This window comes from Excalfactoria chinensis, chromosome 5 (genome assembly GCF_039878825.1).
Source record: "Excalfactoria chinensis isolate bCotChi1 chromosome 5, bCotChi1.hap2, whole genome shotgun sequence".
Taxonomy (NCBI): domain Eukaryota; kingdom Metazoa; phylum Chordata; class Aves; order Galliformes; family Phasianidae; genus Excalfactoria; species Excalfactoria chinensis.
In genome coordinates, this window is record NC_092829.1 from 20,648,888 (window position 1) to 20,676,814 (window position 27,927).

The 27,927-nt window shown below is 54.8% G+C and overlaps 3 protein-coding genes across 5 annotated transcripts; 2 read left to right on the top strand and 1 right to left on the bottom strand.

Moving 5' to 3' along the window:
• Positions 1–812: 812 nt before the first annotated feature.
• PGF (placental growth factor) lies at positions 813–6,562 on the top strand. Of its 2 annotated transcripts, none has more exons than XM_072337251.1 (7): positions 813–970; positions 1,090–1,129; positions 1,565–1,761; positions 2,828–2,919; positions 4,123–4,152; positions 4,238–4,297; positions 4,990–6,562. In XM_072337251.1, exons 1-7 carry the CDS (start codon positions 905–907, stop codon positions 5,009–5,011), a joined length of 507 nt encoding a protein of 168 aa, XP_072193352.1. In that variant the 5' UTR covers positions 813–904; the 3' UTR covers positions 5,012–6,562. The 2 variants fall into 2 exon arrangements, with proteins under 2 accessions (XP_072193352.1, XP_072193351.1); XM_072337250.1 differs by having other exon boundaries at positions 4,238–4,257.
• Positions 6,563–7,174: 612 nt separating this feature from the next.
• RPS6KL1 (ribosomal protein S6 kinase like 1) lies at positions 7,175–11,172 on the top strand. Of its 2 annotated transcripts, XM_072337254.1 has the most exons (10): positions 7,240–7,454; positions 7,545–7,669; positions 7,789–7,881; positions 7,996–8,043; positions 8,208–8,340; positions 8,566–9,072; positions 9,743–9,832; positions 9,970–10,052; positions 10,319–10,414; positions 10,532–11,172. In XM_072337254.1, the coding sequence occupies exons 1-10, from the start codon at positions 7,313–7,315 to the stop codon at positions 10,640–10,642; spliced, it is 1,428 nt and encodes a 475-aa protein (XP_072193355.1). In that variant the 5' UTR covers positions 7,240–7,312; the 3' UTR covers positions 10,643–11,172. The 2 variants fall into 2 exon arrangements, with proteins under 2 accessions (XP_072193354.1, XP_072193355.1); XM_072337253.1 differs by having other exon boundaries at positions 7,175–7,669.
• Positions 11,173–12,544: 1,372 nt separating this feature from the next.
• DLST (dihydrolipoamide S-succinyltransferase) lies at positions 12,545–27,505 on the bottom strand. Its single transcript, XM_072338868.1, has 15 exons — positions 27,375–27,505; positions 23,913–23,946; positions 22,861–22,909; positions 21,761–21,816; positions 21,336–21,410; positions 20,896–20,951; positions 20,099–20,210; positions 19,512–19,670; positions 19,176–19,261; positions 18,390–18,487; positions 16,498–16,628; positions 15,854–15,927; positions 14,936–15,019; positions 14,237–14,404; positions 12,545–13,754 (listed from the first exon to the last, which is right to left on the bottom strand). The coding sequence occupies exons 1-15, from the start codon at positions 27,441–27,443 to the stop codon at positions 13,620–13,622; spliced, it is 1,386 nt and encodes a 461-aa protein (XP_072194969.1). The 5' UTR covers positions 27,444–27,505; the 3' UTR covers positions 12,545–13,619.
• Between the last annotated feature and the right edge of the window lie 422 nt (positions 27,506–27,927).

The window sequence follows — 27,927 nt, forward strand, 5'->3', positions numbered from 1 at the left end:
GCCCTGAGCAGCTGCTGTGCTGCTGAGTGATGGACTGCAGAGCACCCAGCTCTTCATCTACTCTGTGTGCTTATCTCCACAGCACCTCCCTGCTCGGTGCCAGCGCCTTCCTCATGCGCTCAGTGGTACCAGCATGCAGGGGGGTCTGGCTGGAGCCTGGTGCCTGCTGGCACCTGAGCCGCCACCGCCTGTACGGCCCCGTGTCTTGGGGACAGAGCTCACGGGGCCGGGACCTGCCACAGCGGTGCAAGGACAGACCCCGCGTGGAGGAGGGCTGAGAGCTCCTGCAGCCCTGCTGCCCCCCAGGAAGCAAAGATATGAGGCCCCCGGGACACGGAGCCCATCCTTACCCAAGACCCGCAGCCCACGGGGATCGTGTTCCCTGCTGGCATCTGCTCCCTCCTACCTCCGGCAGCCACAGCTTTCCTGGCCACAGGGGCTTAAAAATAGCACAGAAAAGGCCACGGAGCTCCTCCGGGTTTAACGTCGGCTGTGGGGTTTGGCCCGGCCGCCTCCAGCCCCCCGCACGGAGCCGTTCTGCGGCCATCGGGCCGCTCCCCGCCGGCCCGGCACCCACCGCCCCGCGCCTCCCCGTGTCGGAAAGACCTCGGTGCCGGGCAGAACCGGGATCGCTCCCGAGCTCCAGCAGCTGGAAGGTGGGCGGCCCCGTCGCTCCGGGGACCCAGCCGTTCCCGCGTCCCTCGGGGCAGGGCACCTGCTCCTCCCCGCGGCCGGAGCGGGCCGGGGCGGGGGCCGAGGCGGGCGGGGGCGGAGCGGGACAGCGGCGGTGAAATAGGGGCGGCGGAGCGGGACGCGCTCTCATGGCCCGGCGGCGACGGAGCGGGCTGGCATGTGGGGGGCGACGGGGCGGAGGCGGTGGCGCTGAGTCGGGGTCCGGGCGGCGATGCGGCTGCTCGGAGCCTTCCTGCAGCTGCTGCTGGCCGGGGCGCTGGGAGCGCCGCCCGCCCCGGTGAGAACCAGGAGGGAGGAACGGGGGGGGGGGGGGGGGGGGGGTCGGAGCTGGGCCGGGGCTGGGGGGCGGCGGTACCCCGAGCCGCCCCTCCAAAGCCCGCCTTTCCCTCCCTGCAGGCCCCGGAGGCGCGGGGGACAGCCGGCGCGGAGGCGTCCGGTGAGTCGGAAGCGGGCGGCGGTGCGGGGCTGCGGGCGGTTTCCCGGCTCCGGGCTCGTCGTCTCGCAGCCCCGTGGCCCGTGGCGGCGCCACCGAGCCGGTACTGCGCCTCCGAGCGATGCTACGGGACGGCGCAACGCTGCACCTCCGGCCGAAACCGGGGAGAGCCGGCGTCGAAGCGGGCGGCAGCTCGCCCGGACCCGCGGCCGTGCCCCTGCTCTCTGCCGCCGGCAGCGCGGCCGCCGGGGGTGGGGAGCCGGCAGGCGGGGACAGAGCCCCGGGGAGACGGGTGACTGCGCGAGGAGCTCAGCAGCGGACACTCTGGGGCACAGGGGGATCCTCCGCATCCCGCCCTGCGATGGGGAGAGCGCTGCAGGGCTCGGCTGGGGACCCTCTTCCCCGGGGCACGCCTTAGAGTTCCCCGGTTTCTTGCAGTCCTGACCTTTAAGGAGATCTGGAATCGTAGCTTCTGCCGGCCTCGGGAGCAGCTCGTGGATGTCATTACCGAGTTCCCCAACGAGGTGGAGTACATCTTCAGGCCTTCCTGCGTCTCCCTGCAGCGCTGCGGGGGCTGCTGCGGCGATGAGGGACTCCGCTGCGTCCCCGTGCAGACCAGCACGGTCACCGTGCAGGTGAGCACCGCCCCGTGGGGCCGGGGGTGGCGGTGGGCTCTTGGAAAGCTTTGCACTCGCGGCTTCCCATATTCACGGTGCTGCAGGGGACCCGCACGAGTACCCAGCCAGGGGGGTACCTACGCCTGTTCTGTGCTCTTGCCCGGGTGGTCGGGTGAGACCTCTGGTGGCGCAGACCTCTCTCTGCCCTTCCCTGCCCTCTCCTCAGTGCGCAGTCCATAAGAAGAGCTGCTGCCACTACCTTTCTGCATCCCTGTGGGGTGGGCAGGGTGAGCACGAGTGGCCGTGGCTGTGTTCATGGTGAGCAGGGCGGCTCGCGTCCTTGCTCTGCAGCACCCCCAGTGCACTCCCAATAGGCAGCGTGCTGCTGCCCTGCTGTGGGTGAGGGACTGGAGAGCCTGCAGGGACTGAAAGCACAGCAGAAGGCAGGAGGGGAGCTACCAAAAAATGAAAATCTTAATTAGAGCAAAAGTTTGAAACAAGTAAGAAAGGTGGTGAGCTGTGTCCAGGCTCCCCAGCACAGGAGGCATCCAGCTGCAGTGCACAGGGTCACTGTGGGTCGCAACACGGCTGAACATTCCCAGAGGAGCCCCTGAGGGTGTGGGTTGCACCCCTGGCCGCTCTGCAGGCTGACGTGTGGCAGGGCAAACCCTGCACCCCCCCAGGACAGGAGGCACCATTGTCTGAGCTGTGGCCCAGCGTGGTGGGAGGAGCGGCAGCAGTGGGAACGGTCTGGAAAACTGGGCTGGGAGAGATGCCCTTCGGAGAAGGAAGATGTACAAAGTGGTCAAATGTGTGAAAGGTCTTTGTAAAGGCAGAGACAGAATATCTGTTCTAAGGCTGGGAGATCCCAGATGGAGACTTAATACAGCCCCGAGGGCACAAGAGGGCTCCGAGCCACAGCCCAGCTGAGGCTGCTGTCTATGGGGGTGGAGGATCTCATGCTGAGGAGTGGGCCTGCCCTCTGCCTGGCCGAGGTGCTGGGGTGGTCTTTGTCCTGCACTGAATGGAGGTGGAGAAACGGTGCCTCGACTGTGGGCTGGGAAGTAACCTTTGTTCCTTTCAGCTTGTGAAGATAAAACCCAACGGAGAGGCACCCTACGTGGAGGCACCCTACGTGGAGATGTCATTCACCGAGCACAAGCAGTGCGAGTGCAGGTAGGGCTCTCTCTGTGCCGCTGAGGCCCTGCCAGCCCACCCCTCCATGGGGCAAAGGGACATGCTGGGGCTTTTCCCATCTTAGCTGTGCTGGGTTTTGCTGGAGCCCACGGCCCCAGGCTGTGCTGTGTCTCTGCAGCACGTTCCCTGCAGCCCAGGGCTGTGTTGTGCTCCAGTCAGGCACTGAGCATGTGGTGAGTTGGGGCATCTGTACCCCCATCCCCTCACCTGCCTCGGCACGACCCTCTATGCTGCTCTGGGCACAGGGTAAGGTGGCTCTGGAGCAGCACAGCCAAAGCCTGGGAGAATGCTCTGTGACTTGGCAGAAATGAGTGTGACCTTAGGCCAAAAGTCTGGGCCTCGCATCTCCACTTCGGGCAGGCTGCCTGATCCGAGGATGGGGATTTAGGGTTTATGTCTGAGCTTAAATGAACAGCACCAATCTGGCAAGGGCATGCAGCACTGACCCAGGATGGATGCTCATCACCACCTGTCAGCCCGGCACGAAGTTAACTGTAGTGGGTCACTGCCCTTTGGGCTCAGCAGTGGAGTGTTGCAAAAAGTGAGAAGCACGTCCTGCTGGGCAGTACAGCCTTGTCCAGAACAGCCTAAGGGTCCTGTGCCGGTATTTCCCCACAGTGGTGCAGGCGGTGATGCTGGAGCAGGCCCAGAGGCTGTCCTGCCCCGTGCTGGCTCTGGAGCTGTCTGTCAGTGGATGCATAAGGAGTGGGAAGAGGCACGTGTGCGACTTCCCCCTGCTTCCAGCTGTGCTTTGTGAGGGAATTTCCTGAGCCTGTTGTGGTTTCCCTACACGGGGTGATTCTTGGGGCAGCACTCACAAGTGTGCGTTCTGGCTTCAGGTCTGTCTTGCACCTGCACTGCCTTTTGTCTTCTCATCAAGCACCCTTCTTTACTTTTACATTGCTCTCCTTCTTAAGTTCAGTGTAAATGCAGTGGATGGAGCCTAGCTGTGGCTCATATAGGAGATGCTCGAGCCATGGATGGTGTGGCTGGCTTCATCCAACCACTGCTGAAGCCCAGGGGTGTCACCAAGTCTGCTGTCCCCCTGTCTACTGTGGTCAGTGAGGGGCTGAGATGTGGGAAGGAGTCACTGAGTCTGTTTTAAGGATGCTGGGGTGCTTTGGCAGCCCCCTGGCAGCTCCCAGCTGGCACTGCCCCATAACCACCCCACTATCTCCACAGGCCACGGCAGGACCTGGCGAGACCGGGAAGGTAAGTGGCATTGGGGCACGCCGCTGCTGGGGCTGTGGGCCCAGTGCCCACATGTCAGCCTCTCTTTGCTGCTTTGCTTTTGAAGGAGGAGACCCAAGGGCCGAGGTAAGAGAAGACAAGACAAGAGACGTAAAGACTGCGAGCTGTAAGTGAGCAGGGCAGGCATGGGTGGTGCCTTCTGGGTTCGCTTCTTGGCAAGGATCAGCTGTGGTCAGGTGTTAGGTCTTTGGTGCTGTGAGTAGAGTGGAACAAATGCAGGAAGGAGCAGGGCAGAGGGGACAGCGTGGGGCTGGGGAGATTGGCCACACACCAATCCACATACAGTAGGCCTCTGGCAGGGATGCTTGAAGCTGGCTGGTCCCACCCAGGGCGGGGATGGGCGGATGGAGCGGTACTTTGGTTGCATATGGCTATAATGCCTGCACAGGCCGTGCTGAATTCTCGATCCATGAATTTCCAGTTCCAGCCTCATCCTGCTGCCAGCCGTGTCCTTACTGCAGTCCTTGGCCAGCTGCTGTTTGGGTTACTCCTGTCCTTACCCTCGCTGTATCCTGCTGACTCTCACAAACATTCTGCTGGGCTGCAGAGCAGGCACTTCCCAGGGATGAGCCTGGAGCTGGCACTTTGCTGCAGCCGATACCCCTCTCTGTCTGAAGCGTTCTGCTCAGTGCTCTGCCAGCACCTGCAGCCACACACCCCTCTCCCTACCACAAAGCCCCACTTCTCATGGTCTCTTCCCACAGTTGGGGCTGGGCATAGGGAGGGCTGGGGGGCAGGAGGTGATTCTGGTACTGCAGAGCCCAGCGATGCTCACGTTGTGCTGTGCTCCCCTTGCAGATGTGGCACACCACGCAGGTAGCCTCCGCTCTGCCCCTGGCCTCGCTCCTGCCTCCGGAGCTTGAACCTATGGCACTTCTGCCCAGTGCGGGGACGTGTGGTGCTGAGCCCCTTGGAGTGACAGTGCTGGGGAGCAGGACTGCAGCAGAAAGGAGCCAACGAGATTTATGCTTGGCCTGGGTGGGAGTGTGTCCTGGAGCCAAGGACTCTCTTGCCCCATCTGCACTGCTTGCAGTGGGACTAAAGGACCCAGAAGGGAGGATGAAGAGTCAGAGCTGCAAACTGTTGCTGGAAGGCATCTGGAGGCTGCAAGGAACAGAGCTGTGGGCATGCTGCTGGAGCTGGGCACAGTGTGCAGTGGGGGTGAGCAGGGCTGGAACTGCAGAACTACTGTGTCCTGCAGGAAAAGGGGAAGGAGCACAGCTGGGATGGGACTCAGTCTGGGCAAGGTGCAGCCTAAAAGGGTGTCTTGGGGGAAGGGGAGCTTGGCAAGCTCTTCTGGTAGGCACAGGAAGGAAACTGGGTACTACAGAACCTTCCTGTACCCACAGCCACATTCCAGCCTTGCCCTTCTGAATAAAAGCTGGGGGTGCACCCAAGAGCTGGCTGGGTGAGCATCCTCTCCTTTGCAGCAGCTGGAGAGCCCTTCCCTGCTGGTGCCCAGACTGAAGGCAGGCTGGTGGTCCCAGCTTTTGTGGCACTCATCCCATCCCTGGTGTGGTCCTGCTCAGACTCCCTCTGTTTTGTTGAGGTCTGGTCCCATCCTGCTGTCCCGCAACTGCCCCTTGGCCCTGGTAGGGCTGCCCAGGGGCTTTCCTACCTGGGAACTGCCACCCACTCAGCTGGCCCAGTGGCACTATCTGTTATTGGGAGCACCCTGGGATGGGCAGGGAACTGTCATCCCCTGCCTGGAGAGCTACAGGGGCTCATTTTCTGTTTGCCCCAGTAGAGAAGAAAAGGCTGGGGCCATGACAGCACTACAGCTCAGCCAGGCCCACAGACAACCCACATGCTGGTTCCTGCTCACCTCAAGCACTGCCCCGGGGCTCTTCCATCCCACCCGCTGTGCTGGATCAGGCTGCGTGCAGCCTGTGCTCTCTTCAGTGGTGTGCAGGCCCTAAGGACCAAGCAGGGAACTGATAGCATAGCAGTTCCTAGGCCCAGTCCTGGGTTCAACTACCCCCTTCTTGGCTGTAGGGCTGACTTGAGCTCTCTGAGCTTCTGACAGCCCCTAACAAGCCACAGCTGGGGTGTATTGCTGCAGACCCGAAGCAGCTGTGTGACGGCTCAGCTGCTGCCCACAGCTGAGGAGAGTTGTGGCATATCCTGTGCTGGGTAACCAGAGAGGGCTGCAGCGTGGATGGGGGGTTGGGGGCAGCTTCCCCGGGTCTGACAGCGTTAGGTGGGGGTCCCGGTGTGGGCCCCTTCAGCAGGGCCAGAGGAGCTGTGAGCAGCAGCAGCCACGGGCAGTGCTGAGGGATGGCCCTGAACGCCTGCGTTGTAACAGTAAAACTTTCACCGCGGTAGTATTATGACCTTTGAGAAACTATGTAAAAACAAGACTGTTAATTTCCAAGCCTGTCAGGTATGGTTATTGGGCTTAAAAAAACCCGAAGCCCCGCAACACGTGCAGCAGCTGAATGTTCCCCTCGGCGTTCATAGGCCGGGTCCCCAGCTCTCCTATCCCGGGGCCGTGCCTGATCCCTGCGGCTGAGGCGGAGCCGGGCCGTGCGCGCTGCAGCCGGCGGTGCCCCGGAGGAGCAGCTGGACCCCACGGCGCTATCGGTGCTCCTGGCCCGCGGACGCTCCCGGTGCCGCGGAGCAAAGGTTTGTTTAAGGAGGCTGCAGCCGGAGGCTCGGCGGGGACGGAGCGTCGGCTGAGAGCGGACTGCGGCGGGGCCGCACGGCGTAGCTGTCGCGGAGAGAGCGGATCCCGACCGGGCGTGCCGGGAAGCTCCCCGCATCCCCCGCATCCCCCGCAGCCGCGCACGATCCGTCTGCGGGTTGACAGCGGCGGCTTCCAGAGGTCTGGGTCTTCCACCGGCTTCCGGGCTGCTGCTGAGGACCTCCGGATTCCAGAGCTGCCCTCCCCCGCTCCCTCCCCACCGGTCTCACGGTGGGAGCCCCCCACGCGCCCCGTGCCCACGGGCGCGTCCCCGCGCGGCGATGAGCTCACCCGCGGCCAATGGGCGGGCGGGGCCGCCGCCGGGCGCGCTCCCGCCGCGCGCCGATCCCGAGGCGGCCGCGCGCGGCCCCGGCGGGGCGGGGCGGGGGGCAGGAGGATGCCCGATCCCCGCGGCGCGGCCCCGCGGCCCCCGGCCCCATGAGCCGGCCGGGCCGGGACTACCTGGTGGAGGCGGCGCGGCAGCTGCGGCTGGCGCTGGAGCGGGACGTCAGCGAGGACTACGAGGAGGCCTTCAATCACTACCAGAACGGCGTGGACGTGCTGCTGCGCGGCGTACAGGGTACGGGGAGCGGGGGGGGAGGGGGGCGGTGCGGGGTCCGAAGAGTCCGGGTGGGGGTCGCTTCCCCTTCACGCCGCCTTGCGCTCTCAGTGGAACCCAACCGGGAGCGGCGCGAGGCCGTGAAGCGGAAGATCACGCAGTACCTGCGGCGAGCCGAGGAGATCTTCACCTGCCACCTGCAGCGGACGCTGTTAGACGGCAGCCCCGGCGGCGCGGTGAGCCTCGAGCGGGGGCGGCGCCCTCGAACCCTCGGTCCCGTCCGTGTGACGCCGGCCGCGCGGTGCGGGTCCGTCAGTCCCGCTCTCCCCGTCAGCCCCGCTCTCCCCGCCCGCAGGGCTACAGCAGCCTCCGCCTGCGGCCCGTCAGGACGCTGCGCTCGGCGGTGGACAACCTGCGGCGCTGCCGGGTGCTGGCGCTCATCGACAAGGTGCGGCCGGAGCGAGAGCGGGGGGGCGCGGGGCGCGGGGGTGCCCCTGCTCGCCCGGGTGGCTGCGGCCGAGAGCCCTCACCGCGTCTGACCGGTGCCGTGCGCTGCCCGCAGGTGCAGGTGGTGCAGGACCCGGCCACCGGCAGGACCTTCGTCCTGAAGGTGGGTAACGGCTCCGTGTGCCGGCTGCCTCGGTCCCGCGGTGGCCCGGGGGACTTCGGAGCGCTGCCACAGCCCTCTCGGCTGGGTCTTGCCCTGCTGGGGCCTGGGAATCTCGCGCCCCTTCCGCACCGTAACCCCCGGTGACCTGTACTGTACCTCCTCAGAGCCTCCCCAAGTCCTTTGTGGAGACCCGCGAGCGTCAGACCATCATCCCACATGGCGTCCCCTTCATGGTGAAGCTGCTGTGCTATTATGCCAGTGAGGACTCCATCTTCCTGCACCTGGAGCACGTGCAGGGTGAGTGCAGCGCTGCCTCCCGCTCCTTCCCTGGCCTTCATGCATCAGCTGCGTCTCTGTGTGTTAGGTCTGCCTTATGTGCTGGCACAGCCCTTCTCAGAAGGACGTATGGGCAGAGATCAGATCAAAGAGAGGGGATTACAAATGGGGAGATGATAGGCAGGGTGCATGGTGTAGTACCTGTCTTGCTTTGTGCCCCATCACTTCTCCTTCTCTGTTTTCCAGGGGAGACACTGTGGTCCCACCTGCGTGCCAAGTACCGCACTCAGCAGGGCCCTTCCCTCAGCTCCAGTTCCCCGTGTACCACGGCCCCCCCAGCCCTGCGGGGCCACGGGGGAGAGAACAGCGAGGGCAGCGCCCAAGGGAGCAGCCAGGGCTCTGCCGACCAAGATGCATCCACTCCCAGCCTCTGTGAGCAGGGTCTGGCCTCCTACACCCAGAACTCTGTGACTGCTGGCGAGGCCAAGGGCTGCACGTTGGCAAGAGCTCCCCAACATGAGCCCAGGGCCCTCAGCGGCCAGACGGCCAGTCTGACCCGTGGTCGTGCTCCAGCCCCATCGGGACTCCGCAGGGCTCCGGCCTCCTGGGGACATGGCTGCACAGCCTGGGCTGTGAAGGAGGAGCAGGTGCAGCTGTGGGCAGCAGAAATCCTCTTGGCCTTAGAGGGGCTTCACCAACAGGGTGTGTTATGCCGGGACCTCAATCCCAGGAACCTGCTGCTGGATACCGCCGGTAGGTGAAGGCTGGCCGCTGGGCTGCGAGATGGCTGCTCACCACATTGACAGGAGTCTCGGGCTTCATGAGCTTGTGGTGGGAGGATGGGGAGGTTTGGCTGTGTCTGAAAGCGGGACCTGAGATTCCCAAGAGGTTATTATGAGAGGTGTCTCTGAAGGGAGCATGGCCACAGGAGCATGCTGCTTCTGCTCCTGTGTGGACCTGTCTGCCTGAGAAATCCTGGCACAGGGAAGCTGGGAGCAGCCGAGCTGTATTTAAGGTTGGTGGAACTGCCCTTATACCCAGGTCGTACTTGTGCCCCCGGGGTCTCCATGAGCCTGCCCATTGCTTCATGCCATGGGTACCTCCCTAGGCAGCTGGAGAAGCTTGAGGCAAACTGAAGAGCTACAAAATGCATAGGAACAAAAATCAGTATTTTGCAAGGGGAAAGCCAGCCTTCATCCTCTGCTGTGCTCCTTACTGCTGCCTGCACTGAGGCCCATGGGCCGGCCCCCCCTCTAAGCAGCCTGCTCTCAGCAGGGGATGCTCAGTGTCCCTGCACTCGGGGCACAGCAGAGGCCATGTGTCCCAGCTGTCCCCAATAAGGGCTTGTTGCCAGCTGACCGCCGAGCCCCTTGGCTTTGTGCTCTGCCAGTTTTGTCCTAACCTCTTTGGTACTGGCCCTCAGGTCACATCCGTCTCACGTTCTTTGGCCAGTGGACAGAAGTTGAGCCACAGTGCTGCAGCCAAGCACTGGAGCAGCTGTACAGCGCCCCAGGTAAGGCTCACATCCTCTGCCCAGCGCCGCTTACCGGGGAGAAGGCCTGCTGCATGATGCCTACCATGTAACAGCCTCAGGGCTGGTGCCCAGGCTCCCCGCTGCCAGCCCAAATCCCTCACTGTCTCTTTCTGCAGAAGTGGGGGGTGTCACAGAGCTGACCGAAGCAGCTGACTGCTGGAGCTTCGGGTCGCTGCTGTACGAGCTGCTGACTGGAGTGGTAAGAAGCAGTGGGGCTGTGCAGCACTGGGATGGGGCGCAGAGGGGACACCCCAGTGCAAGAACTCCCCAGGAAGGGGTTGCATTCCAGCACTGGCCCCACGCTGCAGTGTTCCAGGAGCGTGGTGGTTCCTGGTGCACTGTGAGCTGAGAGCCTTGGATTTTAACCTGCCACGTTGGGATGGGGCTGGGTGGTACCGAAGGCTCAGCAGGGCGTTACTGCTCTGATCAGTGCCACTGCTTACCATCACCCTCTGCCTCCTACAGCCGCTGTCCCAAAGCCACCCGACAGGTATCTATCCTCACACACAGCTGCTTCTGCCTGAGGGTCTCAGCCTGGCGGCTACGTCACTACTCACTCAGGTAAGGACAGAGGAGCACAGGGATTGGGGACTAGGCTTGAGGCCGGCCCAAGTCAAGCCTAGGCAGCTTTCCCAGCGCGCCCATCTTCCCCAGCTTCCCTCCCATGTTTCTCTGCAGCTCTTGCAGCACAATCCCAAACGGCGTCTGGGTGCAGGAGGAGGTGGAATTGCCAAGCTCAAGTCCCACTCTTTCTTCAGCGCCGTCCCCTGGAGCAAGCTGGTGGGCTAAGCAGGGGGGGGAAGCTCCAGGGGCTGCGTCCCACCCAAAGCCTGTGAACCCACTTGGTGCCTCTGCCTGCAGTGGGGGGAGGTCTGCTTGCAAAGGGGGAGGGCGCACATGAGGTTTTGTAGGCACTAATCTTCTGATGCTGCCTATGCCTGCTAGCGTCTTCAAGGGGAGGCTGAGGGTTCTTCCATTAAGGCACCCTGCTGGAACAGAGCCTGTGCTCTAAACCTCCTCTGTAGCACCCTTCCTGGCCGCTGTGGAGAGGCCATGGCCCGCTGCTTAGCACAGTGCTGTGGGGTCTCTTCCCTCTGGTTTTATCTCTGCTGCTACCGCAGTTGATGTCCCCCATTATTTTTTTGTGGCTTCCAGTTGTGTCTCCCCGGGGCTTTGCTGGCTGGTACCCGAGCCTGTGCTCTGTGCCATTCACCAGCTGCATGTGTGTGGTAATGCCTGCTGCAGGTCAGGGGTGGGATGGAGCCCCTGGCTCTTCTACTCCCAGCTCTGTGAAAAGAATAAACCACATGTGACCGCTTGCAGAAGTGTCTGTTTCTGAGTCAGCGCTCAGCCCAAACTGTGCTATGAGTATATGATGACCGATGAGAATTAGCACAGCTTGATTTGTTGAGTATCAAAGTAGCTCTAGGCTGGGGGAGTATCTAGCATCAGCAGTAGTGTGCTTCTGATTGTCCTCTCCCAGTAACCTCCCACTGCCCAAGCTGCCCAGTATTACTGAGCTCCTGGCAGTGGTGAAGCACTGCTGCAGCTGCTGCAAACACCCCGCTCCTCACTCAGCTCTCTCATCTTGGCTCCTGGGCAGCAGCTGCAGGGCTCGGCCAGCAGAGGGAAGCAGAGCCCGGGAGAAGTTGAGCTCCTGCAGCAGCAATGCAGCGGGGTTCACAGGGACCGACCCCAGAGCCTGGCACCTATGCAATCTTGCCACACAGCAACTTCGCTGCCGCACAGCAGGGTCACAGAAAACGAAGCTCCAAGCACACCAGCTGCTTGAGCCTCCTACAGCAAGCTGCAGCGAGGCAGAGACTAAATCAACCAGGAGTGGTGTAAGAGCCTGTGTGGCTCAGAAGCCCCGCTCTAGGCAGAATACAGGCATTGCTTCCTAGCCTCCTGTATGCAGGTACAGGCCCTGCTGTATTCTGAAGGTGCATGGGTGCATAAGGTTGGGGTTTTCTCCCCCTTCCCATCTCTTCTAACCTTCTATCTCAGTCAGACACAAAGGAAAGCTGATGCCACACATTCCTCCTTAGCTGCCAGGAAGCACTGCAGCTGTGCATGCAATAGTTTTCTCTCAGAAGAGGCTGCCTTTACTCATAGCTGGTAAAGGCAAGCCATTCTCTGAAGCTTATGTGAGAGATGGGAAACCCCTACCACAATCCAGGCATGGTTTCTTAATGTTCCCCACAGGGGCAGCTCCTTGCAGAAATGCTCTCAGTGCCCCTAACGAGACAGCTTTCGGTTTACACTTCCTGCCTCCTTTATCTCTCTGCAACCTTTAATATCCTTTTTCTCACTGTCACAACCCCTGTTGTATCAGGGAAAAACCAACCCGGCTCCAGAACCATCCTTTGAGAGCCTGTCCCAGTTCTCACTCTTTGCCATCACACCACTTAGAAAACATTGGGATTTTTTTCTGTTGATAGGCAAAGAAATCTGGAAAAAGATACTTTCCAGCCCCAGCACCTCGTATTTTCCAGTAAGAGACAGTTCTGTGCCAGAGGGTTTGAGAACAGGAGAGCTCAGAGCCAGAGAAACTTCCATTTACCATCACCAAGGAAAGACCCAGCTCCAGTCCCCTTTTTCTTCACTCTCAGGCTGCTCATGCTGTGCTCCAGAGGCTGCCTCTGCCCAAGGCCTCACTCAGGAACCGCCTCCCCAAACACAGCCCACCTTGCAGCTGTTGACCAGTTTTATTTCATTTAAAATCCGCTGTGTTAAATATTTTAGTTACACGTTCTGTGTAGAGGGTAAGAGTAATAGACTCTGCAGGCACTAGCAACCCCCTCACTCCCCAGTACATGTGTGCGCTATCAGATTAAGGACTGCCCCCCTCCCCCCAAAACCAGCAGCCTTGGGCTGGCATATACATTACACTTGCAGACCAGCCCCCCTCCCCCCCCCCCCAGCTCTCTGCTGGTAGCAGGCCAAGCCCTCACACGCAGACCCATCCATCAGTACACTGTGATTCAAGGACAGCTGCTGGGGGCTGTTTCTTAGCCTAGTGTTGGGCATGTCATGGTGAAAGGGTGGCCTCCCATCCCCAGGAACAGTGCTACCTCCACAGAGATCATGGGCTCTGCCCACCTGGCCAGGAACATTCGTGGCTCAGTGGCCAGGCTAGAGAGAGACAGATGATCTCCGACAGAAAGCAGGAGAGATGCAACCACTGCATTCCGGTCTGTGGAGGGAGTGTAATTAGGGCACTGCCAAGGGCACAACACCTACCTCAGCCCTGCTCTGATCAAAAACTCTGCTGCAATTGGCCTGGGGGAACCCAGGCTGCCCTTGCAAGACAGGTTAGCGTGACATATTTTCAAGCAAAACGGGGACAGAACAGTAGCCTTTCCTCTCCCTCCCCTCCCAGAACCTCGGTGCTAGGAAATAAAGCTGAACCCACCTTGGAGTGGCAGGAAAGGGTACCCTAGCACAGCAGCAGCAAGCATTTTCCAGTGGTATTGGACAAGCTAGAGGTGAGAGTTTGGTGCCGTGAGGGAGAGGATGCCACACAGATGGCTCCAGAAAGGCAGTGCCGTTCAGTGGTGGCAATCCTAGTGAGAGACTGAACCATCCATGAAACAGAACAGGAAAGGAGGTAGGAGCTATCCTCCCAGTTCCCTCTGGGACATCTCTGATCTCAGGGGTGGGAAGGAGACTGGAATGGCCCCAGCCAGTTCCTGAATGCCCTGCGTTGCGCCCCTGCTGGTGCTGCGTCTATGCCCTGGGAGGGTCGTGTGAGGGTGTGGCTGCTCTACAGGTCGAGCAGCAGCACGCGGGGATCCTCCACCGCTGCCTTGATCTTGCGCAGGAAAGTCACTGCCTCTCTGCCGTCGATCAGCCGGTGATCGTAGGTCAGTGCCACGTACATCATGGGCCGGACCTCGATCTGAAGGGAGAGAACAAGACGGGTACTGGTGCGTTCAGCCCTACTGCCTGCAGGACACCCTCCTCTCAATCTGGGGAAGACCTGGCCTTCTCCTATCCTGAATCAGGGGCTTGGACCACCACACGGCAGAATTCACACCCATTCATTCAGCCCAGGCACCAGCACTAGCTTGGTCTGCACTGCACAACACCTGATCCCTCTCTGGAATTGTTCTCTATCGCAAAGTCTACAGCCCCCCTCACCTTTCCACACCCAAGCAGGTTATTCAGTTGCCCCCCTTACAAATCAGGCAAGGCTCTTTGCACACCTCAGGACCAGAGTCAGCAAAGTTGCCATTCATCTTTTAGTCTCTGTTCTCCTATCATAGTCAAGCCTTTCAGAAGGCGACATCACGCCCCCTAGAAACAGCATATGAGGCACAATCCTTATCCCACAGAGCCCTCCTCTCTACTCATTGAAACCTCCTGTGCAGCTCCACCTACCTTGCCTCCCACAGCCACAGGCCTGTCAAAGATGGCATGCATGCCTAAGATAGCAGACTGCGGTGGGTTGATGATAGGTGTCCCAAAGAGTGACCCAAAAACCCCTCCGTTGCTGATCGTGAAAGTGCCACCATCCATGTCTTCAATAGCCAGTTCATTCTTCCGTGCCTAGAAGAAAGGTACTGTCTCAGAAAGCCACTCAGCACAAATGGCAAAGGACAAGGGTTCGAATGTTCACCCACCCCAGGAATAAATGCTGATGGCCAGAGCTTCACTTATTTATTTGTTCAACTGAAAACCAGCAGCAATTACTTGATTACTTGAAAACACACTCTGTTTTAAGACTCAAATATTTGCTGTTTTTGGGGAAGGATTTTCTATAGCCTTTGACTCCAAATCCTGCTTGTGCAGGAAACAGAAAAGAGGGACTTATCCCAGGGCAGTTCAGCCTTGGCCTCCAAAACAGAATGGTGAAGACGCACACCACTAATACACAGTGGGAAGCCTTCTGGAGGGGTAACAAGTAGATAAATCTATGCTGTAAGGCATGGGCACAGCTACAGATGTAACCGGATCGTTCCCTACAACATAACTCAGTGTGTCAGAGGTCACAGATGACGCCACAAAGGGACCAAATCAATTCACACCTATCCAACACCCCCCCCAGTCTCTTCCAAAAGCACTCCCAGCTTTTCTTACCTTTTCCCCCAACTCATGGATAGCACGCTCTATGTCAGCATAGTTCATATTTTCTACATTCCTAACGACAGGGACCACAAGACCCTAGGAAGAAGCAAAGAGCACAGTCAGCAAATGGACAGCAGTGACAAGCAGATAACCACTTTTGGGCAGGAGCCTGGCCCAACTCAGCACCACTCCTGCCTCCTGCTCAGCCCGCAGCAGGTGGTTGGCACAGCTCCCTCACATTCTGCCAGCCTGCCAGGAAACCTGGCGCAACACCCACAAAAGCCCTGTGCAGTGAATGAAACATTGTCTTTGCCTATAAACACACCATGTAAATCCAGCCAGGACTGTTGGTATCCCCAGGCCACATTCACCATAGTGAGTGAGGCACTGGGCAGCTGTCATCTATTTCTGCAAGAAGAAGAGAGTCCCTTCATGGGGGAGCTCCCTTAGACTTTGAGAGCAATGACAGAATCTCAGCCCTGGCCAAATCTCTGTCTTACAATGGAAAGAACTAATTCAGCATGAGCTCCATCCCATACCCTCCCTTCTGCAGGAACACCTGTTTTGAGTAGAAATATGTTTTATAGAAATGGTGGGACAAAACAGCAGCATTAGTCAGAACATACAAAGCTTTTATCGTCTATACCTTATTCTCACAAGAAAAACATGTTTCCCTAACTTGGCCCTACTCAACTACCACCAAGATCTTTATTGACCCTGTCACTACCTGTTTAAGCACAGCAGCAAAATGTTCTTTGTCCTTCACCTTCTCCCAGAGCCCACCTCACCAATCCACAACACACCAGATGTCTCATCTAGACAAGCAGTGCCATCAGTAAGATTCTGCTGCAAGCTGTGTTGGCTCAAGGTATATAACCATCCCAGACCCAAGGCTACAGGAACCATTGCCAGAACACCCAAGGTACCTACCCGGGGAGTTGCTACAGCTACACTGATGTCCACATAGTCCCTGTACACAATCTCTTTGGTCGTGTCATCGATTACTGAAAGAAAAATGAGGAAAAGAAAGCCATGTTATACATGCAGTACCCAAAGATCAAAACCTCAGCAGGCCAGAAATAGCCACAAATTGTTACAGCTTGCTTATCTATAGAAAGTAAGTCCTCACTGCCTCTGTGGGAGAAGTATCAGGATATACAGAAAGGAACCACAGTACACAGAAGTTAGTGCTACTCATACGTTGTCTTGATTATTCTCCTCTTCTGGTTTTGAGCAAACACCTCTGACACCCACCAGGAACTGCACTGCACCTACAGCAACTACACCAAGCAGCAGGCTCAGCTTCCTTGGGGCTAAGACAATTAGCACTCACAGTCCCAGCCCCAGCCCTGGCAACCCCTTGCTAATAGGACACTCGGCAACATGTACTTTACCTCCGTAAGTGGCATTAGCAACATCAGCGACAGCCTGAAGGACTTTGTCCTCTCTTCCCCTTCTATTTGACTTGCTTATCCATGCCAACAGCCCTGCCTTGGACTGGGCCACCTGCTTTTGCCCACTCTGACACGTTCATTGGTAAGATGTGCGACTCACCGGTGAGGGTCACAACTCACCTGCATTCACAATAGGCTGGTCCTGCAGAGCAAAAGCTGAAGCTTTGACAAAAGCTGACATGAAACCTAATTTCAGGTTGTGCTTTTTCAGGAAGGGATCCTTGTGTACAGCTCTCATCTCCCGGATGTTGCTGCAAAACACGTTGCAACAGTGGTCAGCAGGGAGTCCAAGAATAATGCCATTCCCTCACTCTGTAATAGATCTCAGTGCCACCCAAGGACTGCAAACTTGCACTACCAACTGGCAAACTTCCAGCATCCCAAAGAATCCTTTAAATGGCATAGATGAAATGGGCTGATGGTTGCCCTAAAACTCCTGCCAAAAGAACTAACAGGAACTGCTCCTGGATCCTTATACTCAACAGGACAGCTTCACGAGGCTTGCAACTGCCAGGCACAAAAGCAACACGTGGCGTGGCATATTTCCTGCTTAGACCTGATAAAGCTGCAAATACTCCTGCTGAACCTCTGGAGCCACCACTGACTGATACTAAGTGCAGCACAGGAAAAATGCCAAGAGAAGAAAAGATGCAGTTAACGATAGAGGTAAAAGACTTCAACCATTGTGCAAGCCCAGCACCAGCCAGTGCAAAGACATCTCTGAACCCCACTCTTGGCTTTGGGAATTGAATGAACATGGAAGAGTTCTTCCCAGATGCTATGAAGCCAAGTGCCAGCATTGCCATAGTCTTAAGAAGGTAAGGCCTGCTTATCAGAACTGAGAATGTTCACAAAATTAAATGAGCTCTGCCTATTCTAAGCTAATACAGATGTTGTGAAATTACTTGGTTCATCTCTCCTGATTCCAGAGACCTTAAGTCTTTGAAGAGATGGTTTCAGCAAGGGGCAGGGGTCTCTGTGGTTTAGAGTGTTTGTTTTCTTGCACCTAACCTTGTTTAGGGCTAGGATTACTGCCCAAAGACATTAGTGCCTCCCAAGACACAAGGACTGCAGCAATGAGAACAAGGTTTGCTATGAAAGTGACTCATTATGGCTTGCTCCTTTCAGATGCTGACCCCCAACGGAAAGCAGGAGGCCCAGGCTCAGACCCTCATGAGTCCTCAGCACAGCAATCAATCCAAACCAGATTACCAGATGCAATGAGAGCCCGAGGCCAGTGTAAAGCGACACCTCAGCAAACCTCAGAGAGGAGATAACTCTGAAGCACTTCCCCTCCAATCAAGACTATTTTGCCAACCTTATTGTTCTGAGACCCAAATATTTACATGTTTTGTCTTAAGGAGCGGAATAGGATTTCACAAGGTAATTTGATTTGGGCACAATTTCCCCCTAATGCACTGTAACATAAGCTCCCCACCCTCCAAAGCCATTAGAGTGCTCCATCCATGCAAGCACTTGAGTAAGGAGACCCCCACCTACCAAGAGGGGAGGGAGAAGGACCTTGGTCTGTGTCTGGAAAGCTGAGCTATCTGACAACAGAGGCTGCAGACCTGTGCAACACTCATTTGAGAAGCTGATGAGCTCTGGGGAACTACCTCATGGGTGGCCAAATAAGCCCAACTTCAAAGGCAGATGCACCTGGTGTCTCCTAATAGCCACTGTCCATATGATAGTACTTACTCCTGCTCATTTGTTCAATATCCACTAGTTCTCCACTAAGAACCACATAGATGAGAAACTGGGTTGCCCCTTTATCAAACAATAGATGACTCTGGAAGAATGAAAGGCCATCAGGAAGCTACACACCCCTCCTGCTGCAACACCAGCATAGCTCTGATGAAAAAGCATGGATTGGGGAAACATCAAAGGATGCCAGAAGACACCATTAGTCTTCCCAAATGCAATCAGTAAGGTCTCTGCTGCTATTTAAGGATTACTGCCTTCATGTATTTCTACTAGCAAGGGTTAAAAACAAAAGGTCTGCTCATCACCTCATATCAATCTCGTTGAAAGTGGTTAGCATGGCACAAGTGTTCTGAGCCTCCTTCAGCCGCTGGGCGATACGCTGACGCATCCTATTCATTTTCACCTGAAAGCAGAAGAGAAATAAGCAGAGGCTGCCTCAAGTTCATCCAAGAGGCAAAACACACAAGAAACAAAAAAAAGGCCCTTCTTGCTACCTGGTTGACCAGTAAAATGCTAAGGTTTTCACCTCAGGTCTCCTTGAAAAAGGAGCACAGCAAGCTGAGGAGTCAGTCACACAACAGAGCTGCCCAGTTTGACTAAAAGTTCATTTGAAATGCAGAACTGAAATGCATCACAGTAGAACTGCTTCTGACCTGGGCGTTTCTCAGAAAACACCAAGTACAGTCAAGTTTCCAGCATAAGGCTGATATAAGAGCAGCAAAACAGCTGAGACAGCAGACTGCTCCATCAAGTTTTCTTAAGAACGTACAAGGTAGCTGCAGCACCCTCAGCCCTTTGCTGAGGGCTTGTGCACAGACCAGGCAGATCACATGGAGCTGTCTGTGCTCAGTCAGCAGAGCTGAAGACAAGACTTTTGCCTAGAAAAGACCAACATGAGATCAGACCTGGCTCTTCCCATGCCACCTCCAAGCAGTCATCGCCTGTAAAGCATTTCCCAATCTGTCACAACCCTGACAAGCTGGATTTGAACAGATACATACAGATCCATTCAGTAAGTTCACAGGTTATGCTAAAACAAGTAATCACCCAGCAATAGAAGAACCAGCAAGACCCCTATTCCCACAGCTTACCCTATGCTCTGATCTGGCACCTTTGCTGGGCACTGCCTCCCCAGGAGGGGCTGCCACTGGAGCTGCAGCCGGCTTCACTGCAGACACTGAGGGATAAAGAAGACATCAGTCAAAAAGGAAAATGTCCTGAGAGATAGAAGGCCAATTTTAGCCACCTGCTTAAGGTGCCTAAGCAGCCTTGAATTGAGCTGGGCAGACTCCAGGCACAACTGAGTTCTACGGACAAGTGTTTGCAGAGAGGCCTCCAGTATATGTGCCAGTCTGTTGTTGTCAACTTTACCAATTCTCCCCATGGAAGAGAGGCTTTAAAATATAGGAAAGTGGCTCTTGCCTCACCTGGTTTGCTGTCAATGGGCTGAGCTGACACAGGTGGCACTGGTGGCATTGTAGTGGGAATCGGCTCTGCAGCAGGAGGAGGAGGAGCTGCAGCTACAGGTTCAGGTGCTGCAGGAGGAGGAGGAGGGGCTGCTGCTGGTTTGGCCTTAGCGGGAGCAGCTAAAAGAAAAGGAACAACAATTACCATAAGAGCAACCAGAGCTTCTACTGCCCAACCAACCTGACAGAACTCAATTGTCTAGGAGACTGCCTTTATACTCTATACATTAATAAACTGATATGAGCAGCCCCATGCGGATCCCATGGTGTTTTAACTCATCAACAGCCTAGAGCTCCTCACTGTGCAGAAGACTAGATGCTAAAGAGGGTGGAGAAAGGAGATCTATTTGGGGAATTCTCAGATAATTTTAGCTTACTACTGCAGCCTCCTCCAGAATAATTAAAAGGCATCTTTCCCTCTCAGAAGGACTACAGTTACTCTTTTATTTTTCTAAACTCCTCAGGACCCCTCCAAAATGCCTCGCTTCCGTCTTCAGAAAAAAACTGGTTGAAATGGGAAGGTAAGTGCAAGTTAAAGCCTGACTTACCTCCAGTTTTCCTGAGTTTGAACAGAGGTGTCCCCCCTTCCACTTTGCCTCCATCAGGTACCAAAAGGGCCTCAATCACACCAGCTGCTGGGGCTGGAACTTGCACTGATGTCTGTGGAAAGGAAAGTCTTTAAATTCTCCCAAACACTGAATGAAAAATGAATGCCCAAGCAAAGATGCCAATAGGCACATGCACTGTAGTCTGGCACAGAGAGCAGCTCTGTCCTGCACCATTTCCACCAGTTTGCATGCCCTCCAGCGGGTTTTTGTGCCAACACTTAAAAGTGTGGGAGATGCTGGCAGTGGATCATATAGTTTGATCTTCCTGCTTCAAGGTACAATGCAGAACTGACCTACTGCCAGCACCTTCCTGACAACAACACTGGAACCAGAACTTGGCAGGGAGTTTAAGCACAAACTTCAAAGCCTAAGAGTATTTTAAGGGGTGAGTAAACTTAACGGCTAAATTTTAAATAGCCTGAAGATACCAAATGGCTCTGCAGATTTCTCCCATTTAAACACAAACAGGCTTCCAAACTTAGAGCATCCTAACAGGAGGGAGTGAAATCGCAGCTCCTACAATCAGCTCCACTGATGCTTAACCAAGTGAACGAGGAAGGAAGAATTATCAAACAAATCTCACTTAAGGCACAGACTGCTTTCACAGTAAAGGAGAAAAGCTTGTCCCTGTGAAGTGAGCAAGAGAGACGGGCAGGGTGTGCAGGCTCAGCTGGAGAGGAGCCATACAAGGTACTCACTAGAGAACCAGAAAAAGTTTTGGTCCAGAGAACTCCTACCTTGTCTGTTTCAATCTCACACACCACTTCATCTTCCGCCACTGTGTCTCCAACAGCTGAATGATAGATATGAAGACCACTGTGAGGAAGGAGGTGTGCTCCAGCCTCCCCTCTTAACCCACAGCAGTTTCCCACTAACCCAGAATTTTCTCACCCCAGTTTTCCACATGTTCTAAAGAAAAGTGTAACTCAAACTATCTACTGCATAGAGTCTGATTCCAATTTAAACATCTCTCTTCATCCAACATTACTCAGGACAGAGGAAATGAAGCAATAATCGCAATCCTTACTCCTTAGAAGAACTGTAATTAACCTGTCTTGTTTGTCACAGACTGAAGAACACAAAATGGTCTGTCAGCCAGCTAACTACAGTCCATCCCCAAGCTGTCCAGTGCAGAAGGAATGGTGCTGAGAATTGCAGGGAAGAGGCAACTACTTACCTTTCTCCCACCTGACATCTCCTTCTGTGACTGACTCTGCAAAAGCTGGGGTGTTCACTGTAACCACGTCATCCCCTGTGAGAGAGACAGACAGACAGACTTGAACGCATTTAGAGCTCAAAACTTTTGGCACCTCTTCATTCTCATCACCAGGACTCTAGGAGAGCAAGTGGACAAACACTCATCAAACACTGACCTTCTCTTTGCTTCAGTATTGATTAAGATTTGAACACAAGAGAAAATCCCACCTGATTGTAAGTCACAATGGGACAGAAAAAGCAGACAAAACCTTCAGGGCTCACTGCCCAACCAAGCTTGACAGCAATGAATTTAGACCAACAGTGGAAAAAGGCAGCTTCAACTGTTGTTAGAACAGCAACAGGTAACACGAGAGTCAGCCCACTGACTCCTGCCTCTTTACTTACTATGTACTGCTGTGGTTCTGAAGTAACGGACAGTGAAGACACTGGAGCTATTTACGCTGCAGAGAGAAAGAGAGTAAGATGAACACAGAATAAAAAGCAAGTACCTGTGGAAGCTGCCAGAACCAGTCTCAAGCTCAAAATTTACATTTGCTTGTTTAGCTAATGTGAAGGCTGCTCAGCTGTTCAAATGTATTTATTCCAAGGGACTCCTACTTACTTGATCAAGGGGCAAAAATCCCACTAAGAAGCATGGAAACAATTCAGTAATGCTCTCAGAAACTCAGTGAGAAATGACATTTACAGTTTTAATTCACAGAGACATTCCAACATATCTGCTGTGTTCTACATACTGGTAAAAGGTTGACCCAGTCAGCCTACTGCACGCCCAGGATGTGATCACAGGAACCATTTTTCTACCTCTAAAAAAACATCCAAAGAAGAGAAAGCACCACAAAATGGCAATGGCAACACATCCAAGAGAGAACTGTTTCCCTCCACCATGTCTCTTTGCAGGGAGCTGGCAATCACATTCTCATAGGTGTTTTTTATACCTGTGGATACTGTATTTGGAAACTTGAAGCAAATGTGCTTTAGCATTTCCTCTAATACAGGCTGCTTGGAGCAAGCAGACCAGTGTATCAATCTCTTATGGATACACTCTTAAGATTAAAAAACAAAAATATGTATTTGTGGAAATAATGAGACCATCTCAGCAACGCAGACCTTGTCATGTGAACAAGAGCTCCCCGAGCCATCCCACTTCTCCTGCAGGAGACCACCCATTCATGTGTACAACAGAAATCCTACTGGGAAGCTACCACAGAGCAAACAAGATTCACAATCATATGAACAAAGGGAAGAAATCGACTAATCACTGCTCTCCTCATTCCTGCCTGGACATCTGGTTCCAGACAGACATTATTTTATCCAAACATGCCATAGTTCCCTACCTGCAAAAGCCAAAGAACTCAATTTTTTTCTCCATGCTCCTATGAAATGCACAAAGATTTTCTGACAGCTGACTTCATTCTGCCTTCCAGCTTCCAAATGTTATCACGGTTAGAGCCCCTACATATCACAGCTCTCCTATGGATACTTACATGAGCTTCCTGCTGTCGATGTAGGCCAGTCCCTGGCTGCCAGCCACACCTGTGAATGAGAATGCTGTTACCCACAGGAACATCACCTGGTCCTGCTAAAACTTCAGTTGCTGGTGAGCTATCCCCACAAACACAAAGGGAATCCTAACAGAAGAAAGTGGCAATTCCCTAAGAGCTGCTCTCCAGAACTCTCACAATTGCATGGAACAATAAGAAGGAAAAACGCCTTGAAAATGAAGTATAGGGCAGAGCAGCAACTCACTGCCATCCCTCTTCTCCCACTGACCCAAGAACAATTCTGCTTCATAACTTAAAGCAGGGAATATACTTGCACAGCTTTTCAGGGTTTTCTAGGCATGGTGACCCCTTGCCACACTGCTCACATGCCCTGACACAGCAATTTTTATTACTTACTGAACTCCTGCCCTTTGCCTCTTTCAGGGCACTGGGCCTATTTCCAGACTGATCTTAAAAAGAATCAGCATAGTAATTGTAGAACATAATTATCTCAATTACACAACAACAGAAAGAAGCAGCATTTCTCCACTCCATTTTTAAGAAAGGTAATATAATATTGACACCATCCTCTACTGAAAAGCTAATAACACTGGAATTCTATAGCCAGGAAAGACAGGCAGAAGTTACTCGTTTCTCAAAGCAGACTCAGGAGTAAGTGATGTAATTCCATACAACGGTAGCACAGCTCTGAGAAAACAGAGTTTAAACACCAAATGACTTTGTGGTCATATTTATTCTGCCATTTCAGTTAACATTCACCCACATTTTCAAAGCAGTTTATCAGGGAGCTGGTCTCTGCAACAGCAAATGTTTCAAGCATTACAGCGCTTAAAATACAGCGCTGCTGCTGAGAAATCTGTACTGCAGCAGGATGGATTGGGTGGCATTTACACTAGGCAAGAGAGGCACTCACACGGGAACATGTTTCTTTGTTGTATGATTGATAGAAATAACTCCCAATAAAATCGATTATCAATTTCCAGGACCAGCTCTGCCTTGGTAACTTGAAGTGAAATACAAACCATAAGACTTACCAGACAGGGAGCGTCTTGCCAGAGTACAGTTGCCCTGTCAGAGAGAAGAAGAGTCAGTACTGCAAAAGTCCCATCCTGGAGGGACTTTGGTTTTCCTAAGAGGCCAGGGCCAGAGAAGGGCTCCACCACTCCCAAGCTCACAGAACCCAGCACTTAGCACTTATTTCTTGGTTGTTTAAGGCTATGGAGCCTTTGAACTCCAGAAGGTCAGAATTTCCCTTAACTCCTGCCTTCAGTGAACTGGGGACTCTACCTCCTAGTGACCTTTTTCTTCATACCCAGTCATCACTGACCACCTTCCAATGGCACCAAACCTGCAGATCTGAAGAACCAAACCATTCTTCACAAGCTATAGGAAAATACCACTACACTCATGACTAAAGTGCAATTAATGATGGTTTGAACAGCTCCAAGTGTCCTAATCCAGCAGCATATACAGAAGGTAAAAATTAGATTTTGATGTCATTCAGAACATCTGCTTCAGAATGGAAATTTATGAAGAAATCCCAACTTCAGTATCACCGGAACAAGAAAAAAGCAATACAGCTGACCTTAAATACCAAAATGACTTCTGGAGATGCGTGTCACAGACAGCAGAAACATCAAGGACCAAAGAGATATTTAATCCTGTGTCTTATCTACAGGACTGAGTGATATAACATCCTAAAATACACTCAACAAACACTTCACATCATCAAAACTATTAATGGTTCTGAAATTAGCCCCTGGGCACTTCAATTATCCAAACTCAAGGATAAATTTGGCTTTCCAGATATTAATGTGCAGTCAATTCAATTGTCTGCAGTCAGGTCAACATGGCTGCAAATCAGCAGTGCTGAGGATGCACAGCACAGCTGCTGTGCCAGCAGGGATCCAGTAGAGCCCATCAGCTGCAGCACCACTCCATGCAGCACCCCAGCTTGGGACCAACATCCTAGAAACAAGATTCTGCAAAACCAGCAGGGCCTGTGGAAAAGGGAGAGCAAGGTGCAGTGCCATCCTGAGTGCTACACAGCTTAACCTCAGCTCAGCACTGCTTGCATTGATCCAGTTCATGCAGAGACAGTCCTAAGCCAGGATCACTAAGACAAACCTCCTGTTAACTCCATCTGGTTGTGCACCTAAAGCCCCATGATTCTTAGCACGTGTCAGCACCTGCACTGGTCAAATCCTCCCCAGTTTCTGTGACACCTCAGATAGTACTGAAGTTAATCTCAAATACAATGCCAAGGAATATGAGTTTCCCTCTGTCCGTTAATGTTTTCCTGGGAACTCTATAAAGTTGTAAAGGTAATCCAAGCATCCCAGACAGTAACTCATAAAGAAAAAGTACAGACCCAGTGTAAGCTTACTATAAGTTTAAAAAAAAGTTTCAAAGATCTGTGCTAAAGTAAACAGCTGTGAGAAAACACACGTGCAGCTCTCCTCCAGGAGAAGCACCAGGTCTGTGCACTACAGCTGCTGTAAAATAAAGAAAAAATGGCACTGCTTTGCCCTAGGCAAGAAGTGAGAGAAGAGCTCTAACGGTCTGAGAAGCTGCAATGAAAGACACTGAGACTTGTGTTCCACAGAACTGCTCTGCCCACCCCTAAGCACAGTGTGCCAGCACATGCAGCTCTGAGGGACGCCCAGCAGGCATGTTTCCCATCCCTTTTTCCCTGAAGGAATCACTGTGATTGTACTCCTGAAATCACCCAGCTAAGCGTGACACGTGTCAGATGTTTGGTAGAATAGGAAACTGTAGGTCCCACTGGTCAGTGTTAGCACTCTGGGTCAGTATAATGAAGCAGCACTCAGCTGGAGAAACGAGTCTTGTTCTAATTTGTTAGTGACTCACACAACAAGTGATTAATGCTTTCCCCGAGTTCCACATGACTTCTCAGAATTGTTTTTACACTGCTGTTATGTCAGAGTGACCCCAGCATGTGCCACCTCAGGCCACACCTTAAAGGAGCTGTCACCTTAAAGCAGGTCACCGCACACAGACATCAACTATGGCGTATGTCTGCTAAGACAACAGCCTGTGCGCCTGCAAGCCCCTTTTGCAGGGGTGGAAACAGGGTGCAGGTTGGGGCAGAACTCTACCTCAATAGGAGCATGCAGCCCATTGCACAGAGCCACAGCGAGAGCTTAGTGCTGAGCAGCTCTGACAGCAGCAATCACTTTGCCAGCCCTGGCTTCTGCAAAGCAATGTAGCTGCTGCTTTACTAGCAAGGATGGATGTAAAAGCACTGTTCACAGAAAACCCACCGTGTGTCTTTAACACAATTATATATAGCACAACAAGGCAGATGCAAAGATAGGAGGGAGATAACAATTCAGAGTGGATACAGGGTACAGTTACTAAGACAACAGGCTGACAGCTCCTCCAGCATGTGGAAGGGATCAGCCAGGGAGGAAGTTCTTAATAAACTCTTCCCCAGAGAAACGCGAGGATTTCACCGCCAAAGTAGAGCTGACAGCTCCCCATCACACCATCCCTCTCCAGAACCTCTTGCTCCTATTGGGACTGCCTTGGGTCACCATCCAGTTGCTGCATCTGACTCACCTGGACAGGAGCCTCAGTGGCACCCGCACGATTCCTACTTGATGTACGAACCCAGAGCCCTCCTTCTTCTTCCCGAGCATTAAACCCAGCCACCCCCTCCCTCCACGTGCTGCTTCCTGCTGACTTCACCATTCTTCCATTCAGCTGGACACATTTTGTCCACGTCTGTTGTTTTCACTTCTCCCAGCACAGGCCTGCCACGCTCCAGTACTCCTTCCTACGGTTCCCCCACACCCCATGTTATCCCCACATCCCTACTCCAGGAGATGTCAAGCTGCCACTACCTCCTCCACCTCTCAGCGTACCGCTTTCCTCCACCTCAAGCAGACTAACCACGACTCGCTGTCCACCTGCTGTTCAGCTGCGGCCTCTCTCTTTGCAAATCGGTTTTGAAAACGTCTGTATTCTCCACCTGCCCCTCCTCCCTGTTCTGCATAATCACACAGCACCACAACTGCTGATATAAAAATACCTATTATTAAAAGGCCGCTTCAACAAGCACCGTAACCGGCGTACCACCACGATCACAGGCACACCGTTAGGAACGCACCCAGACACCCGCAGTTACAAACCGCTTGCAGTGCGCTGTACACACGTCCGCGCGTGTATCCGTGTGCGTAACGCCGGGCACGCCAACAGCCCGCGATTCCTGCCAGAAGGGAAGAGCGGAGCGGCCGAGCCGAGGGCTCCCTCACGGTCACGGCGCCCTCACCACCGCGGACAGCCCGCCCCGCTCCCGCCCGCCCGGGACTCAACACCGGGGGCCGCGCCACCCGCGCCGCTCCCGCCCCGGAGCGGCGGCGGGGCCGAGCCGGGCGCGTCCCGGTGCCCTTGGCGCCGCCGAGCCCGCTCGCCCACACGCCGCGGCCGTCCGCCCCTCGCCCTTCGCGCGGGCGGGCCGCGCCGGGCCGTACCTGCCGGAGGGTGCGCACCGAGCGGCCCAGCGCCCGGCCCAAGCAGCGCGACCGCCACAGCAGCAGCATCGCGGCGGCGGCGGGAGGAGCTGGAGGGCGGACACCGGATGCAGGCCCGGCGCGAGCCGGAAGTGCGCAGGGCCGCACCAAGTGCTCCGGCGGGGGGAGCGGGGCGCGGCGCCCGGCGGGGCGGCTGCCGAGCGGGGCGCGTTGCTGCTGTCCCGAGGGACGGATGTGGAGCCCCGCCTGAGAGACCGGCCGCTGCCTGGGGCGGGCGGGCGTGAGTCCGGCTCTGAAGCGTGGCCGGGCTGGCAGCGCTGCTGTTCACCTGGGTGTGCACGGGCCCGGTTCCTGACTGTTGGTGGAATCCGGGTGTGGCTTGCTGCGGGGAAGCCGTTCTGGTGGTCTTACTGCTCACCTTGGCGTGTCCTGCCGTCAGCTTGGTTAGAAATGGGCAAGGAGGTCACCTCACAGCCACGGGGAAATAAGCCTGGGGAGAAACGAAACCACACACAGAAACAAGCCCACTAAAACGGGCTAAAAGCTATAAGTA

Bases quoted from the DNA above. Each gene is read 5' to 3' on its own strand.
- RPS6KL1 (XM_072337253.1), top strand. From the start codon at position 7,175: ATGGGCGGGCGGGGCCGCCGCCGGGCGCGCTCCCGCCGCGCGCCGATC. The intron at 9,833-9,969 runs GTAAGGCTCACA...CTCTTTCTGCAG, and splicing joins GCAGCTGTACAGCGCCCCAG to AAGTGGGGGGTGTCACAGAG. The intron at 10,415-10,531 runs GTAAGGACAGAG...GTTTCTCTGCAG, and splicing joins CTACGTCACTACTCACTCAG to CTCTTGCAGCACAATCCCAA.
- PGF (XM_072337250.1), top strand. From the start codon at position 905: ATGCGGCTGCTCGGAGCCTTCCTGCAGCTGCTGCTGGCCGGGGCGCTG. The intron at 971-1,089 runs GTGAGAACCAGG...CCCTCCCTGCAG, and splicing joins TGGGAGCGCCGCCCGCCCCG to GCCCCGGAGGCGCGGGGGAC. The intron at 4,258-4,989 runs GTAAGAGAAGAC...CTCCCCTTGCAG, and splicing joins GAGGAGACCCAAGGGCCGAG to ATGTGGCACACCACGCAGGT.
- DLST (XM_072338868.1), bottom strand. From the start codon at position 27,443: ATGCTGCTGCTGTGGCGGTCGCGCTGCTTGGGCCGGGCGCTGGGCCGC. The intron at 20,211-20,895 runs GTAGGAGTTCTC...TCCTTTCCACAG, and splicing joins GTGAGATTGAAACAGACAAG to ACATCAGTGCAAGTTCCAGC. The intron at 14,405-14,935 runs GTAAGAAAAGCT...CCTTTCTTCTAG, and splicing joins TCCATGAGTTGGGGGAAAAG to GCACGGAAGAATGAACTGGC.